The following is a 15,850-nucleotide window of genomic DNA, read 5'->3' on the forward strand; positions in this document are numbered from 1 at the left end:
AGGATTCGAACCTACATCCCGTGATTACACGGTGCTCGACCAATTGAGCTAATAGGCTTTTAACAAGCCAAAAATCACATAAAAAACTAAGATCGATAAAGGGTGAAATAAAATCATCATTCGTGAACATTTAATTTTGCTCAAGTTGACTAATCGAGGCCTTGTAAAATTAGATTTAGAGTGTTGTACAACTATGCATGATGGATTGGAGTATATAATGCATCATTTTCCACTGGATTTAGATAGTGTACTCAAACAAAATACAAAGTCTTAATACCATTCAAGTAATCAAGAGATATGAAAAATCTGATAAAAAAAGTAAAGCTAAAAACAAAGATGCAAAACAACGTCCTAGCTCTATCTTAGTAAACACGCTGGCCAAAAAAAAAAACAAAATTCAAACAGAACAACACATTACATAAACTTGGAAGTTGGACCTCTTAGACAATACAAGTATATGGACATTCATACTCTAACTGAGAATTCATCATATGCAGACTCCTGAATATGAGAGTAACATACTTCCTGAATCCCGACTTAAGTTTATGTGGATCGAACTTTACTGAAGAGGTATGAAGGCAAGGTAGAGTACCAAAACATAAATTCATAACATAGACCCAAAAGTTTAACAGGCCAACATACTAATATAACAAGGACTGGTACAAAACTGAACATGTAAAAATTCATGAAAATCAAAGTCAAATTACCGTCTTGTCATTAATGTATCGAGCAGCATAACCAACACCAGATTTTCAATGCTGACCAGTCCAGAAAATTTCACCACCTAGAGAGATCTTTGGGGTCACACTCTGCATCCCACCAGTCAAAGGAAAAGAAAATCAGACCAGTAATCAAAGTTCAACATCAGCGAGTACAGCTGAATCAACCAAATCATACCTCCACTGACCAGCCTCTTAATTGTCCCTTATATACCAACAGAAAATACTGGTTTTTGAGGTCTCACCTAGCTACATCCATTACAGAATACATACATTTAGATTAAGTACTTTGAAATGCAGACTTTCATCCAGATAACCTCATATTACACTAGAACTCTAAGCTCACTCTAAGACAACTCTGCTCCTGAATCTCAATGTTGATCGTGTTCTAAGCAGAGGTTTTCCTTTTCTTAGTACTCATTCTCTGTACAAAGCAGAGCTAATTTATGTCTCCAAACTCTCACTAATTCACTCACAAATCCACTAAAAACACTTCAAATTACTCAAAATTCGAATTAACTACTCCAAACTCTCACTAATTCACTCACAAATCCACTAAAAACATTTCAAATTACTCAAAATTCGAATTAACTACTCCAAACTCTCCCGAATTCAGTCACAAATGCACTAAAAACACTTCAATTACTCAAAATTCGAATGAACTACTCCAAACTCTCCCGGATTCACTCACAAATCCACTAAAAACAATTCAAATTACTCAAAATTTGAATTAACTACTCCAAACTCTCACTAATTCACTCACAAAACCACTAAAAACACTTCAAATTACTCAAAATTCGAATTAACTACTCCTAACTGTCATTAATTCACTCACAAATCCACTAAAAACACTTCAAATTACTCAAAATTCGACTACATTCAACGTAATTCCTTTTTCCGATTCTACCTCTCATTCAATGAGAAAATCAATTCAAAGTTCCAGCAAATTCCACAATATACAATAACATAACAACAACACAGATCAGACATGCACCGAAAACCTAATTTTCCAGATATCAAAAAACCAAAATAATTAAAAATATCAGATCGAACTAAAAAATACCTTAGCCGCTTCTCCTGAAAGTCGAATCCACCAAAACTTGCCGCCTTCCTCCATCCGCCGCATTTAGAGAGAGAACAAAGAAAGAGAAACACGCAGTAGAGAGAGAAAACAGAGAAGCTGGTTGAAGAGAGAGAAAGTACGAAAGAAAAGAGGGAAGAGAGAGGAGAGAGAAAATAACCTGAAAATAAAAGAGGAGAGAGAAATTCAGAGATGTCTGAAAATAAGAGGAAAGAAATATGAGCCATACAATTTGATGAACGGCTCAGATTAAACGTTTTCAGTTTTTACTTTAACACTTGTTTTTACATGATCCTATTCCATACATATATATATATATATATATATATATATATATATATATATATATATATATATATATTTTTTGAAGACAAGCTAAGCATATATTAATTAGATGATAAACGGTCCATAAGTACATATGGAGTAATTTCATGGGGACAAGAGTTTTCCCAGATTTGCTCAGAACTATACGTAATAACCTTAGGTAGAGCATGCGCGACGCAATTGCCGTCACGTTTTACATGAGACCAGAAGACAGACTTGAAGCTAGATCCTAAGGAAAGGATATCCCCGAGAACTTTAAATCAGCAGAACATAAAGCACCCTTCAAAAGCCGTCAACAATTAGTTTGCAATCGGTTTCCAGAACAAGATCATCCAGCTTGAATTTCTTGCCCAGCTGCAGTGCAAATAATAAGGCATTGCCTTCCGCTATGTCAGGAGACCAGTAGGCACGATACCTCCTAGTGGTCGTAAAGAGCACCCTACCAGCAGTGTCTCTTCCCACCATACCCAGGCCTACCCTTCCCATCCCTCATCAGAAAGGGAAGCATCCGCATTGATTTTCACCACCCCAGTAGGTGGCGCAGTCCACTTGTTAGGACTCTTGGGGGATTGTAAACCAGTAGCCGCATAAATACGTTTAGCATAGCTTCCTTGTTCCTCCACATACCTCTCAACTCGGCCAATGATGATGTTGTTGGGAGTGCATTTATTCTGAAAAACCTTCAAATTGTGCTCTCCTCATATACAACACATAAGAGTCATACCCCGGCCCTTTGCAAGGTCAAGGCATCAAGTTGCTTCCAGCTTACAATCAGCTCCCTGATCGAATAAAACCCCTCCCACTTTGACGTAGCAGCGCAAAGACATTCATCCCACAAGTCCTGCACTCTCACACAATCCACAAAGGCATGCTAGATGGTCTCCTCCGATGAATGACACCAAGGGCAAGCTGCATCCTTTATCATATGTCGATGCTTCAAGAGACTTCGGACAGCAAGAGTACCCGTACAGATTCTCCAAAAGAAGTGCCAAATCTTGGGTGAAACATTTGCCTTCCATATCTCGACCCAAGCATGGTGAAACATGTCAAGATCACACCCCTTACCGAGAAGGTAAGCGGTTTTTACAGAGTACTCTCCTCCCTTAGAGAAGGCCCAAGTGAGCTCATCACATTTATCCGTCTCGCTGAGAGGGATGGAAAGAATGCAGCGAGCATCCCTCTCATCAAAATTATTTTCAATGATCTCATGGTTCCACTCAAACTTCGCTAAATCAATAATGTCACTGACAAGCTCCAAGTTAGGAACCTCAGCACTCTGTAGAAATCTCCCTAAATCATCAGCAACCCAAGGCTCACGCCACAAATTAACCTTCGACCCATCACCAATTTTCCAGATTATCCGATCCTTTCTTTAATGAGTGCTTTGGCAGACCAAATACCCCTCCAAGAGAAACTACCAGCATAACCAAGTAAGGAATCAAGAAACTCACTGTGAGGATAGTATTTATCCTTGAAAACGCGACCCAAGAGAGAGGTAGAGCCTTCACAAGGTGCCACGCCTGTCGACCTAGCAATGCATCATTAAATACAGACAAGTCTCTAAACCCCATACCTCCGAGACACTTAAGCATACACAATGACTCCCAACTTTTCCAGTGAATTTTCCTTTTAAAACCGTCCGATCCCCACTAAAAAACGTGCCATAGCCGATTGTATATGCTGAATAGTATCTTTTGGGAATTTATAACACCCATTAAGTAAGTCGGAACGGATTGGATAACAGATTTCAGGAGTACTTCCTTGCCTACTCTCAAAAGAAGTTTTTCCTTCCAGTCCTGTAATTTCTTCCAGACCCTATCAACCACCGCCTCAAAAATTGCTTTCTTGGATCTTCTGACGATGGTAGGAATACCCAAATACTTCTCATGTCTGTCAACTTGTCGCATATTTAGAATGCTATCAAATCTTCTCTTTGCTCGGCGCTTACCCCTTTAATGAATGAGACCTCCGATTTTTCATTATTAATTTTCTGTCCGGATGCTTTTTCATACTGGTTGAGTATATCAACTACAACTGAGCATTCTTGTCGGTTGGCTCGGGTAAAAAGTAAGCTATCATCAGCAAATAAAAGATGAGAGATTTCAGGTCCATTACGACTAGCCTTTGCCCCATGTAACTGCTTCATCCGCACTTTATTTTGAAGCATTCTAGAGAAAACATCTGCAACAAGAATACATAAGTACGGGGAAAGAGGATCCCCTTGTCGGAGTCCCCTAGATGGTAGTACCGGACCACAAACACCACCATTAATAACAAAAGAGTACGAAACTGAAGACACACAGTCCATAATGAGATTCACCTATCTACCATCAAACCCCATAGTCAAAAGCATCTTTCGTAGAAATCCCCACTCAACTCTGTCGTAGGCTTTACTCATATCGAGTTTCAAAGCCATAAAACCCTTCTTCCCTTTACACCTATACTTCATGGTATGAAAAATTTCAAGAGCAATCAAGGCATTATCAGTAATCAAACGACCAGGAACGAAGGCACTCTGATTTTCGGAGACAATATCAGGTAGGACAGATTTAAGTCTAATAACAATGCATTTTGACACGAGCTTGTACAGAACATTACAGAGGGCAATGGGGCGATATTCAGAAGTGCTACAAGGACTCTTCACTTTTGGGATCAACAAAATGTTAGTATTATTTACACGACTCGGGGAAGTAAGACCATGCAAAATGCTACTAACAAAAGCATACACATTAGTGCCAACAATATGCCAGAAACGCTGATAAAATATAGCATGCATACCGTCAGGACCAGGCGCCTTGTAGGGGTGCATATGTTTTAAGGCCGTGAGAACTTCCTCCTTTGTGAAAGGCCTGGTAAGCTCGGCATTAACATCCGTAGAGATGCAAGGACTGATATTCTAGAGAACTTATTCCATGGTGATGTCTTAGGGGTCGGAAGATGAGAACAGGCCCTCAAAGTGGTGCATAATGATGCTTTCAATTTTGTCATCGTCGGTTTGCCATTCGTCCTCATTATCAAGCATTCCACGAATGAAATTTCTCTCCTTCCGCTGAGAAGCCCTATGATGAAAATATTTGGTGTTCTTGTCCCCGTCCCTAACCTTTGCGACCCTACTACGAATGTACCAGTGGGCCTCGAGCTTTTCATTCAGGTTATCAAGTTTCTTCTCCAGTTTAGAGAAAGTTTCAATACTCCTGTTCGAAACCATCCTTTGCTGCGCTTCAAGAAGGGATTTTTCTGTATTAGCGATTTGTTCTCCCAGCTTCTGAAGTGTATAATATTGCTCCACTCTCCTAACCCTCTTGCAACTGTGGCAATTCTCTCCACCATAGGCACACCCATTGACTCGGCCCACGCTTGTTTTACAGTTGACTCACATGTATCATCAAGTAGCCAATTGGTTTCGAACTTGAAACTTCTTGGCCTCTTCTTCTTATGATTGCAGGGATCTCTTTGCCTAAGCATAATTGCCGTGTAATCCGATTTGTATCTTAGCCGGTGCTCAACATAATGAGAGGGAAATAGTTTATGCGCTCCTGTAATCGAGTGTCAACAGTGTTGCCCCTTTCCCATGTGTACCAGCTCCCTTCAAACTTCAAATCACGAAGTCTACAATCATCTAGCACCTCACGAAACTTTGCTATTTCTCTCCTCACCCTTGCTTCCCCTCCTTCAACCTCATCATAGTGCAAAAACTCATTAAAATCACCACCCAAAAGAATCGAGAAAGGAGACTCTTCATAGAGATGTCTAATCAGACTCCAAGTCTTGTGCTTTTCATCCTCCTTCGGCCACCCATACGCACCCGCAAACCTCTATTTCCCCATAGAAGTAGTGATATCCCCACATAAGTGATTGTGGGAATACAAAACTAGATTAAAGATAACATCCTTCTTCCAAAAAAGACAAATACCGCCAGATTTCCCCTTGCTTGAAATACCAAAAGCATTCGACATGCCTATACGCTCCCTTAAATTTTCTACTTCCGTTTTATTTATCATAGTTTCCGACACAAAGATCATGTCGGGGGCAAGATGATTACTCCATTTTCGGAGCTGTCGAACTGACCGGTAGTTGCCCAATCCCTGGCAGTTCCAACATAGTACATTCATGAGGAGAGGCAGGGTTGGTTAGAGCCAACCACTGCCGGATTAGAAGTGTCCATAATGAGAGTGTCAGTTTTAATGATTTTTTCCAGTTCAACCTCCTTCAAAGGTTCTGAGTCACCATCTTCCAAGGAGTGTTCAGAGAAGTGAAAGACGCATTCTTATTGGTACTAGAGTTGCTATCATTCCGAGGTAACCTTCTCCACCTACGCACACCTTGTTTCTCCAACATGAGCTGGTCATCATTACCTAGTAGAGGAGAGGAATCCTCTCCCAACCCTGCATTGAAAAAGAAAAGCTCCCCTTGTCCTTGCACCGCATGTTAGATCACAAGAACCTCAAGAAGAGTCACCATTTGATCATGGTTAAGGGAAGATTGGGGTTCTTTAATAGTCAGGTATGAGATCTCATTTAATTGTTTCTCCTCAGAGCGCTTAGTCACAAATGAAAGGGACTTGGCAGCCTTCAATTTCTCCATGTCTTTAACCTCCTTAGTTCGACCCTTCCTCGGTATGGCTTTGAGCTAAGCACCCCACCCCAAGTTTGATTATTTGTCATCCTCCGACACCCTGTGGCTGGCAAGATCTTTCTGAGTGCCCCATGATGCCGCAAGCAAAACAGAAGAAGGGCAGCCTCTCATAGGTAAAGTCGACCCGCAATTCTCTCCCCTTTTGATCCTTGATAGTCTGGTAACGTCACAGGGGTTGGGTGGTGTCAAGCATAACCCGAACCCTGCGATATCTTCCTTTCCCCAATTCATCTTCTTCAATTTCAAGAATCTCCCCCATACCTTCAATCAAAGCCCTCACATGTGCATCCAATCTGCAATTAAAGGAGAGGTTCTTTATTCGCACCCAGATTGGCAAATTCTTAAATTCCACCTCTTCCGGTTGTTTTCTTCCTTCAATTTCATTCAACAACACTAACATATTGTCAAAACACCATGGGCGACCCTTCAATACCTTCTCCATGTCTTTCCAATGAAAGAATTGGAAAGCATATAAATTAGATTTTAGAACCCTAATTGTAATCCCATGAGTAGGCGCCCAAACTCTAGTAATCGTTTTCTTAAATGCCTTAACATTATACGATCGTTCAGTCAACAATTTGCCCAAGAGCATTAGGGCTAGGTTGTTTTTGTCATCATCGCATTCAATTGCGCCTAGGTCAATAGCAGTTTTCTCATCCTCCTCAATGCGAAGGTGAGAGCACAGTTCAGTAATCTCCTCCGCCATAGCGTGAAAAAATAGCAAAGCCGATTGAAAACTCACCGGAAACCGGAGAAAACTATCGAGCGACTTTTTTGCAAGAGAGAGAGAGAGCCCTTTCTTTCAAGGGAGTTTTTTTGTATGATTATCTATATAGTTCTCATTAATATAATTATATTGTTGAATATGAACATGACATAATTTTAAATGAATATTGTGTTTGCCCTTTTCCAAATGCATCCAAATAAGGCTCCGGGCCCTGATGGTATGCATGCTCTATTTTTTCAATCTTTCTGGCATATTATTGGTCCTGATGTCGGGTCTTATGTGAAGAAGTGGTGGAGGGGAGAAGTGGAGTTACATGATATTAATAATACTTGCATTGTTCTTATCCTTAAATGTACTGTAATGATCCGACCCTCATTTTTTAGTATAGGCCTATTAGCTGTTGTAATGTCATTTATAAAATTATCAGTGAAACAATGGCCAATAAATTAAAGGGTTTTTTTTTAATGGGATTATATCTCAAAATCGGAGTGCCTTTGTTCCAAAACGTCTTATTTCTGATAATGCTTTGGTGGCTTTTGAGATCTTCCATGCTATGAAGAGAAGTGGGAAAGGAAAGGAGGGTAGTTTTGCTTTGTACTTGGATATGAGTAAGGCCTATGATAGAGTGGAGTGGAGCTTTTTAAAGAAGGTGATGGAAAGAATGAGATTTTCTTCTTCCTAGATTGGTAGAGTTATGAGTTGCCTGAGTAGTGTAAATTTTGCTTTTAAAATAAATGGGCAGATTTCAGGTTCTGTGACTCCTACTAGGGGTCTCCGACAGGGTGATCCCATATCTCCTTATCTTTTCTTGTTGTGTGCGGATGCTTTTTCAACTCTGATTGGTACGGCGGCGGAAAATAATCTTATTCACGGTGTTAGTGCATGTGTGTAGAGGTGCTCCCCGTGTTTCTCATCTTTTCTTTGCTGATGATAGTATCCTTTTTTCTAGGGAAAATGTTCGAGAATGCTCTGTGACAGCTAATATAATTAGAAAATATGAGTTTCGCATCGGGTCAAAATGTCAATCTGAGTAAGACAGAAGTGACTTTTAGTAAAAAGGTGAGTATGAATCGTCGACAGGAAATTATTGATACATTGGGTGTTCGAGAGGTGGATAGATATGAGAAGTATCTTGGGTTACTGACTATCATTAGTAGATCGAGAAAGGCAATTTTTGCAGGGCTAAAAGAGCGTATCTGGAAGAAATTACAGGGTTGGAAGGAAAAAGCTCCTCTCAATGCTGGGTAGGGAGATTCTTCTTAAAGCAGTGGCACAGGCTATACCTATCTACATGATGAGTATTTTCAAAATTCTGGATGGTCATATAGATGACATTCATTTGATGTTGGCTCGATTTTGGTGGGGCTACTCGGATTCTATAAGAAAGCTACATTGGCAAAAGTGGGAGTACTTGTGTAAGCCGAAGAAGTTTGGTGGTATGGAGGTTCGTGATCTACGTGTTTTTAACCAAGAATTGTTGGCTAAACAATGTTGGCGGCTTCATCATCTTCAAGGTACTCTCCTTCATTCAATCTTTAAAGCTAAATATTTTAAACACTGTGATATCTTGGAGGCGCATCGGAGCTATGATCCAAGTTATACTTGGCGTAGTATTAGGGGGGCTAAATCCCTTCTTCTCGATGGATTGAAATGGAGGATTGGGAATGGTTGTAAGGTGAAAGTATAGAGTAGTGCGTGGATGCCTGGGAACTCATCAGTTTTGGTCCCTACCCCGATGCCGAATTGTAATTTGAACTGGTTTGTGTGTGATGTAATTGACCATAACTCAAAATCTTGGCGTGTGGATGTTATAACAGAAAACTTTTGTGCTGTTGATGACCAAGCACTTATCCTGTCAAGTCCCCTCTCTGTCTGGAGTACTCAAGACAGTATGTTTCGGTGGCCTTCAAAATCGGGTGAATATAGTGTTAAGTCTGGGTATTGGCTTGGTTCGCTTGGTCCGTCTACCTATGTGACGCAGCAGCTGGATGAATGCTGGAGAATTGTGTGGAGCCTTAGTTGCCCACCTAAGCTTAGCCATTTTCTTTGGTGAGCTTGCAAAGGTTTTCTTGCTGTGAGGGAACGCCTACATTATCGTCACTTAGTTCCTGACAAAATCTGCTCTATTTTTGGTAGGGGTAAGGAGTCGACTATTCATGCCACCTTCGGTTGCACTAAGGCTGAGGAAATATGGAATGCGAGTCTGTTTAGTGATGTGGTTGCACAGGCATCCTGCTCTGACTTTGCTTCACGCTTTCTGTGGTTAGCTTCAAAGGTTTCGAGGAAGGATTCATAAATTATGGCCACTCTTGCGTGGGCTGCTTGGTGGTGCCGCAATCAACAAGATCATTTTCGAGCAAGCAAATGTATGTTCTGTCCAGATTGCTTCAAGTATGTCAAAGTTTGTTGTTGAGTATGGTGAGTATGTTGCAAAGGTCTTCAAAGGGCCTGGTATTAATCCCCCCGATCTGCTTCTAATTGGTCTTGCCCGAATGCTGTTTTTGTTAAAATTAACTGTGATGCACATATTGGTGGCACAACTGGGCTTGGAGTTATTATCAGAGACGAACAGGGCAGCATCCTGGTGGTAGCGGTGCGCAGGGAGAATGTAGGGTGGAAGCCTGAGCTTGCGGAAGTGGCTGTTTGCAGGTTCGGTCTTCAGGTGGCTGCGAGGCTGGGATTCTCTAATGTCCAGCTTGAAAGCGATGCTCTCAACGTGATTACAACAGTGAAGAAGAAGCTTTGTGGTTATGATCCTTTTAGTATGATTGTAGATGATGTTAGCTATCTTTCTAGTGCTTTTAATGCGTTTTCTTGTTCTCATGTTAGGCGGTCTAGTAACTCTTTAGCTCACCTTGTTGCGAGGTGGGACTCTCGTGATTGTAACGAATACATTTGTCTAGGTCCTTTCCCCAAAGCCTTCTTACTTTGGCGGAGATTGACCTTCTTTAATTAATGTCATGGCCGGGATTTTTTCAAAAAAATAAAAAATAAATATTGTGTTATTTTACTTGTTTATATTATTATATATGAACAAGTTAATTAAATTGAATGGTGATGCTCATTTTTATAAGGAAAAATCGGTTTTAACAATCCTAATTTTTACTGACTTTTTTTTAAATAATTACAATTTTAAATTATTTTTGAATAATCCAATTTTGGGGATTATTCAATAGCCACAATAAAAATGTAGCCACTATAATGAGGGTAAATCTCAACCCACTAAAAAGTTTTATCATAAAAAACTACCTCTTAAATTTAAAAAATTTGGATAGCACTATCCTTTTTCATTTTCCAGCAACTAAATCTGGCAAATGGGCCCCATTTGTTATTTTTCCTCCAAAAAACATCATCACCCACTTGTATATTAACCAACCTTCCTCTTCTTTGCAAAAATTCAATCCAAAAAACCAATTTTTTGTGAAAATCGCCAATCAAAGAAGGAAAAACGATTTGGTTTTCACAAAGATTTGGTTTTTTAGGATGAATGTTTGCAAGGAAAAGGAGGGTTAATTAATATATACGAGGGTGAGAATGGTTTTTAGGAAGGAAAATAACAAATGGGCCCCATTCGTCGGAAAATGAAAAATGGTAGTGCTACTCAAACTTTTAAAATTTAGGGGTATTTTTTTGATAAAACTTTTTAGCGAGTAGTTGTTCACAAATTGACCTGTTAAGCGAGTAGTTCCTAACAATTTTTCCTTTAAAAAAAAAAAACTCCGTAACTGCTTTCTTCGTAGAAAAATGGTAGAAGTCTGTACTGTCAAATATTCATATCATTTTCATGGTGATCAAGTTGCTTTATTTTACTAATTCACCAAGATGTGGGCTCAAGTAAATCAAGATCATATTTCATGTAAAAAAAATTCAATTTTTTAAATTTTTTCAATAGTACAGCATCTATTTCATTTCTGGGATAAAGAAAATCTGAAAATGGATTTTACTTTCACCATTGCAAAAAGCTTGAAATAATACATATTCAGTGATGAAGAATGCCTATTGCAATTTGCAAATTAAGATATCATGTTAATTAAAGAACTTTTTACACTAATAAATTAAGAATGCCCATTACACCGACAAATAAAATAAAGATGAAAATGACTCGCTAATTAGCCATGTAAATAGCTTAAAGCCCTGAATTAGAAATGAGAGGATATCGAGTTTCATGAAGATAGAGGGAATGAAAGAGCCAAAGAAGATCTGCTTAAGGTACAATATTTAAAATATCTAATGGTCAACTTAATTTTTTTGGTCTTAGTGAATGGTGTAGATTTAGTATTACAAATGAATGGTCATGATTATAAAGTTAAAATGGCTACAAAATTATTGTAGCCATTGCAAAATTGTCCCAATTTTGGAATGTGTTTTCTTTTATTAGCCTTTGTGACCAATCACCTGCTAAAAGATTTTTTTTTTAAAATGTCATCACATGTCGCAAGAACCCCACCCCTCACCCCAACCAACTTCCCCTACTGGGCGACCACCCCAAGCCATGAAACCGGCCTGCCGCCCCACTCGAACTCTCTGAAGCCAGCTGGCCGCCCCCACCCCAACCCTCGAAACCTTCCATCCCTTCTCCCACCCCCAAAAACCTCCCCCACTCCCCCCCACGCCGGTAAACCGCCCCCCAACCATTCGTGTCGCAAGTTAACTGTAAAGATGATTGTTTTGATGTGCATTAAATTAGTTAAGTAGACATTGTGGCCGGAGGAGAAACACCTTTGCATCGTCGTACACCTTTGCGTTCTATATGGGAGGAGAGACACCATGGCGAACTCCTTTCCGAAGCCCACACCCATGTATGAATTTTGATGAGTTGTAATATTTTGAACATTGAATTCTTATACCATTAATCTAATATCATTTCCTTTTGTTTTCTTTTCAGCTACGCCTATTCAACATGGATCAAATCTACTCACGAAAAGTGGAATCCTTTTTCAATGACGAGCCCTTCTAAACTCGGCTCTACACCTTAGCTTGTCTTCGTGGCATAGTGAGCATATATATGAGACTATGAGATCGAGTACATAAGTTGTCTTATGATTGATTGGAACGAGATTAACCATAGTAATTAGAACTTATTTAACCTTTATATCATCGTACAATAATAATGATTTTGCTATAGCATTGGAGCTTATGTAGATCAACTTAGGAGTTACTCCGTATTGAATTGTCAATCACAATCAAAAGAGATTACAGGAACATTACAATATTTTTATTAAACAACATAAAATTTTGCAGAGTAAGTACGTCAGTGATGAAGCTTTTTAGAAATCATGAAATATCAGCAGCTTTAGAAGGAAAACTGAGATATAAAAGGATCACAAATGCTCTGAAGTTGATCCAATTTTTCCTGAAATTCACAAGCCTCACTTATATTGAAATTCCCATCATCAAGCCACTGAATTGTTTGATCAATGGCTTCCTCAACAACCATCTCTGTAGCATTCTTTACTATATGCTTTCCGCCCCTTTTTATCATATCCCACATATTATCAGTATATTTCTGCAGTTCAAGCTTGACCTTTTGAGCTTTTTCGTACTCATCATCCTCCGCCTTGTACTTCTTAGCATCTTTCAGCATTCGATCAATCTCTTCTTTAGATAACCTACTACTGTGATTTGTAATAGTGATTTGCCTTTTGTTGTTAGTGCCTATATGCTGTGATGACACGGTCAGGATACCATTATTATCGATTTCAAAGCAGACGTCAAACATATGTTTACCTCTTAGGGCTGGAGGGATATTGGCCACAGTAAATGTACCTAAGAAGTTGTTGTCTACGGCCATGGGTCTTTCACCCTCATATACAGGAAACCTAATCGATGTCTGATAATCGACTGCAGTACAGATATAATCTGACTTTTTCACTGGAATGGTAGAATTTCTTGGGATGAAAATGCTCATCTCACCACTATGAAGCTCAACTCCAAGAGACAAAGGAGTGACATCTAATAGAAAGAAGTCTTCATTGTTACGTACACCACTCAAGATCGAAGCTTGAATTGCAGCACCATGTGCAACAGCCTCATCCGGGTTAATGCTTTTGCAGAGCTCTTTCCCATTGAAGAAATCTTTCAGCATTTCTTGAACCTTTGGGATCCTACTGGACCCACCAACAAGGACAACATCATCAATATCTTCACTTCTCATACCAGTTTCACTCAAACATTGCTCAATGGAATCAATACAGCTTGTGAAGAAAGCATTATTCAATCTTTCAAATTTGGAGCGGGAAATGGTTGAGTGAAAATCAATACCGTCGTAGAGAGAATCGATAGAAATAGTTGCCTCAGAAATTGAAGAGAGCATCCTTTTTGCTTTTTCACAAGCATCTCTCAGCTTCCCAAGTGCCTTAGAATTTTCGCTAATGTCCCTTTTGTGTTTCCTCTTAAACTCAGCAACAAAGTGGCTCATCATTTTATTGTTGAAATCACTTCCACCAAGGTGGGTATTCCCAGTTACTCCTTTCACTTCAAATATACCATAATTAATACGGACCAATGAAACATCAAAAGTTCCCCCACCAAGATCGAAAACTAGCACATTCTTGGCTGCCTCTTTGCGGTCAGTATGCATTTTATCAAGGCCATAAGCAATGGCGGCAGCTGTTGGCTCATTGATAATGCGCATGACATTGAGCCCAGCAATGGTGCCTGCATCTATGGTTGCTTGACGCTGGGAGTCATTGAAGTGTGCAGGAACAGTGATAACTGCATTTTTTACTTCTGACCCAAGATAAGTTTCCGCGGTCTGTTTCATTTTCAAAAGAACCATTGAAGCTATCTCTTCTGCAGCAAATTGCTTTTGTTGATCCTTGTAAGTGACAACAATCAAAGGTTTATTCTCGTCATTGTTCGAGTCAATAATCTTGAATGGCCAGAGTTTTATGTCATTTTGTACTGTTTCATCTGTAAATCTCTTACCAATAAGCCTCTTTGCATCTGCATCATATACATGTACACAACATGAGTTCTACTCGATAATTGCGCTAGGCTTTAATTTTGAACTGTGAGATTATAGTGAATACAAAACATCAAAAAATACCAAACAAAAACAATTCAAAGCCCATTGGTAATCCTATGTTTTCTTGTAGTGAATCCAAAACATAAAAAAAATAAAAAATCAAACAAAGTCAAACAAAAACAATACAAAGCATGCAAAATGCTAAAATGGAGTTAATGGAGTTTGTAGCAGAGAGATTACCATAGATTGTATTAGTAGGATTAAGTACTGCCTGGTTCTTAGCAGCCTCGCCAATGAGGCGATGGCTCTCTGTGAAGGCTACACAAGACGGTGTCGTACGGTTGCCCTGGTCATTAACAATGATCTCAACGTGATTATGCTCCCAAACTGCAGCACAAGAGTATGTTGTCCCAAGATCGATTCCTATAGCTGTCTCTAAATCTTTTCCATTCTTGCTCATTTTCGTTCTATGCTCTTATTACAGCAGCTATGTTTGATAAAAATATATCAAAGCTAAGTTAACAAACACAGCCAAAGGACAAAAACATTCTAAATTGGAAGAACAAAAATGTGAAAGGACCAACTCAACTAAAAGTTTAAATTGATGATTGAAGCTTATGATTAGATTTTCTATCATGCAACATTACATTGGCTCTTGATAATGTCAAATGAATATGTTAATCAAAAGTTTAAGCTTATGGTTGAAACTTATGATTGATTTTTAACTCTATCCAAAAAAAGATCGGATGGATTACATAAGAAGAAAGCTAGCTAGGCAACATGAAGAATTCAACAAAATAATTTGAATGAAGACCATATAAATCATTAAGAGAGATTAACCGATGTTATTAGTTAGTTATATATAACCGATGTTATACTACCAGTTTTAACCACTCTTCTGTCTTAGTTAATAAGAATTTTAGTTTTAAGGCTTTTGTAATCATAGCCATGACTTTCAAATTTTTTTCTTGGATAACGAAAAGAAGTTCAACATCATATATCAATTATTCCTCTTCCGGTGGTACATTGCTACTGCTTGTACCAACTATTTCCATATCATCTTCTTGACTTTGAAAACTAAGTGAAAGAGGTCTTTCCTTGGGATTTCACTCATTTAAACCAAAAAAAAAAAAAAGTCAAAAATCAGGTTGTTTTTATATTGGCTTGCATTTGTTTGAATAAGTTGAATGATTTAAGATATTCCAATTAAATTGAAAATTATGAATCAATTATTCAATTAGGTATAACCCTATCATACAAATATCAAGTACAATCCAAATCAAAACAACTCAACAAAACATAAACAATTAAGAGTTAACAACTCTACCAATGGATCAAATTAAAGATGAAAAAAAAAAACTGACTTTTTTTTATTAAGAATTGGGAATTGGGGTTAG

The 15,850-nt window shown here is 38.8% G+C and overlaps 4 protein-coding genes across 4 annotated transcripts; 1 reads left to right on the plus strand and 3 right to left on the minus strand.

Moving 5' to 3' along the window:
* Positions 1–2,995: 2,995 nt before the first annotated feature.
* LOC110683928 lies at positions 2,996–4,432 on the minus strand. Its single transcript, XM_021860331.1, has 2 exons — positions 4,073–4,432; positions 2,996–3,400 (listed from the first exon to the last, which is right to left on the minus strand). The coding sequence occupies exons 1-2, from the start codon at positions 4,430–4,432 to the stop codon at positions 2,996–2,998; spliced, it is 765 nt and encodes a 254-aa protein (XP_021716023.1).
* A 615-nt stretch (positions 4,433–5,047) lies between these two features.
* Positions 5,048–6,708, minus strand: LOC110683930. Its single transcript, XM_021860332.1, has 3 exons — positions 6,568–6,708; positions 5,704–5,939; positions 5,048–5,480 (listed from the first exon to the last, which is right to left on the minus strand). Exons 1-3 carry the CDS (start codon positions 6,706–6,708, stop codon positions 5,048–5,050), a joined length of 810 nt encoding a protein of 269 aa, XP_021716024.1.
* Positions 6,709–7,645: 937 nt separating this feature from the next.
* LOC110683931 lies at positions 7,646–9,173 on the plus strand. Its single transcript, XM_021860333.1, has 5 exons — positions 7,646–7,838; positions 7,939–8,135; positions 8,229–8,358; positions 8,478–8,613; positions 8,699–9,173. Exons 1-5 carry the CDS (start codon positions 7,646–7,648, stop codon positions 9,171–9,173), a joined length of 1,131 nt encoding a protein of 376 aa, XP_021716025.1.
* A 3,370-nt stretch (positions 9,174–12,543) lies between these two features.
* Positions 12,544–14,927, minus strand: LOC110683939 (heat shock cognate 70 kDa protein-like). Its single transcript, XM_021860335.1, has 2 exons — positions 14,694–14,927; positions 12,544–14,431 (listed from the first exon to the last, which is right to left on the minus strand). The coding sequence occupies exons 1-2, from the start codon at positions 14,911–14,913 to the stop codon at positions 12,780–12,782; spliced, it is 1,872 nt and encodes a 623-aa protein (XP_021716027.1). The 5' UTR covers positions 14,914–14,927; the 3' UTR covers positions 12,544–12,779.
* Positions 14,928–15,850: the final 923 nt, after the last annotated feature.

This window comes from Chenopodium quinoa, unplaced genomic scaffold (genome assembly GCF_001683475.1).
Source record: "Chenopodium quinoa cultivar QQ74 unplaced genomic scaffold, ASM168347v1, whole genome shotgun sequence".
Taxonomy (NCBI): Eukaryota; Viridiplantae; Streptophyta; class Magnoliopsida; order Caryophyllales; family Amaranthaceae; genus Chenopodium; species Chenopodium quinoa.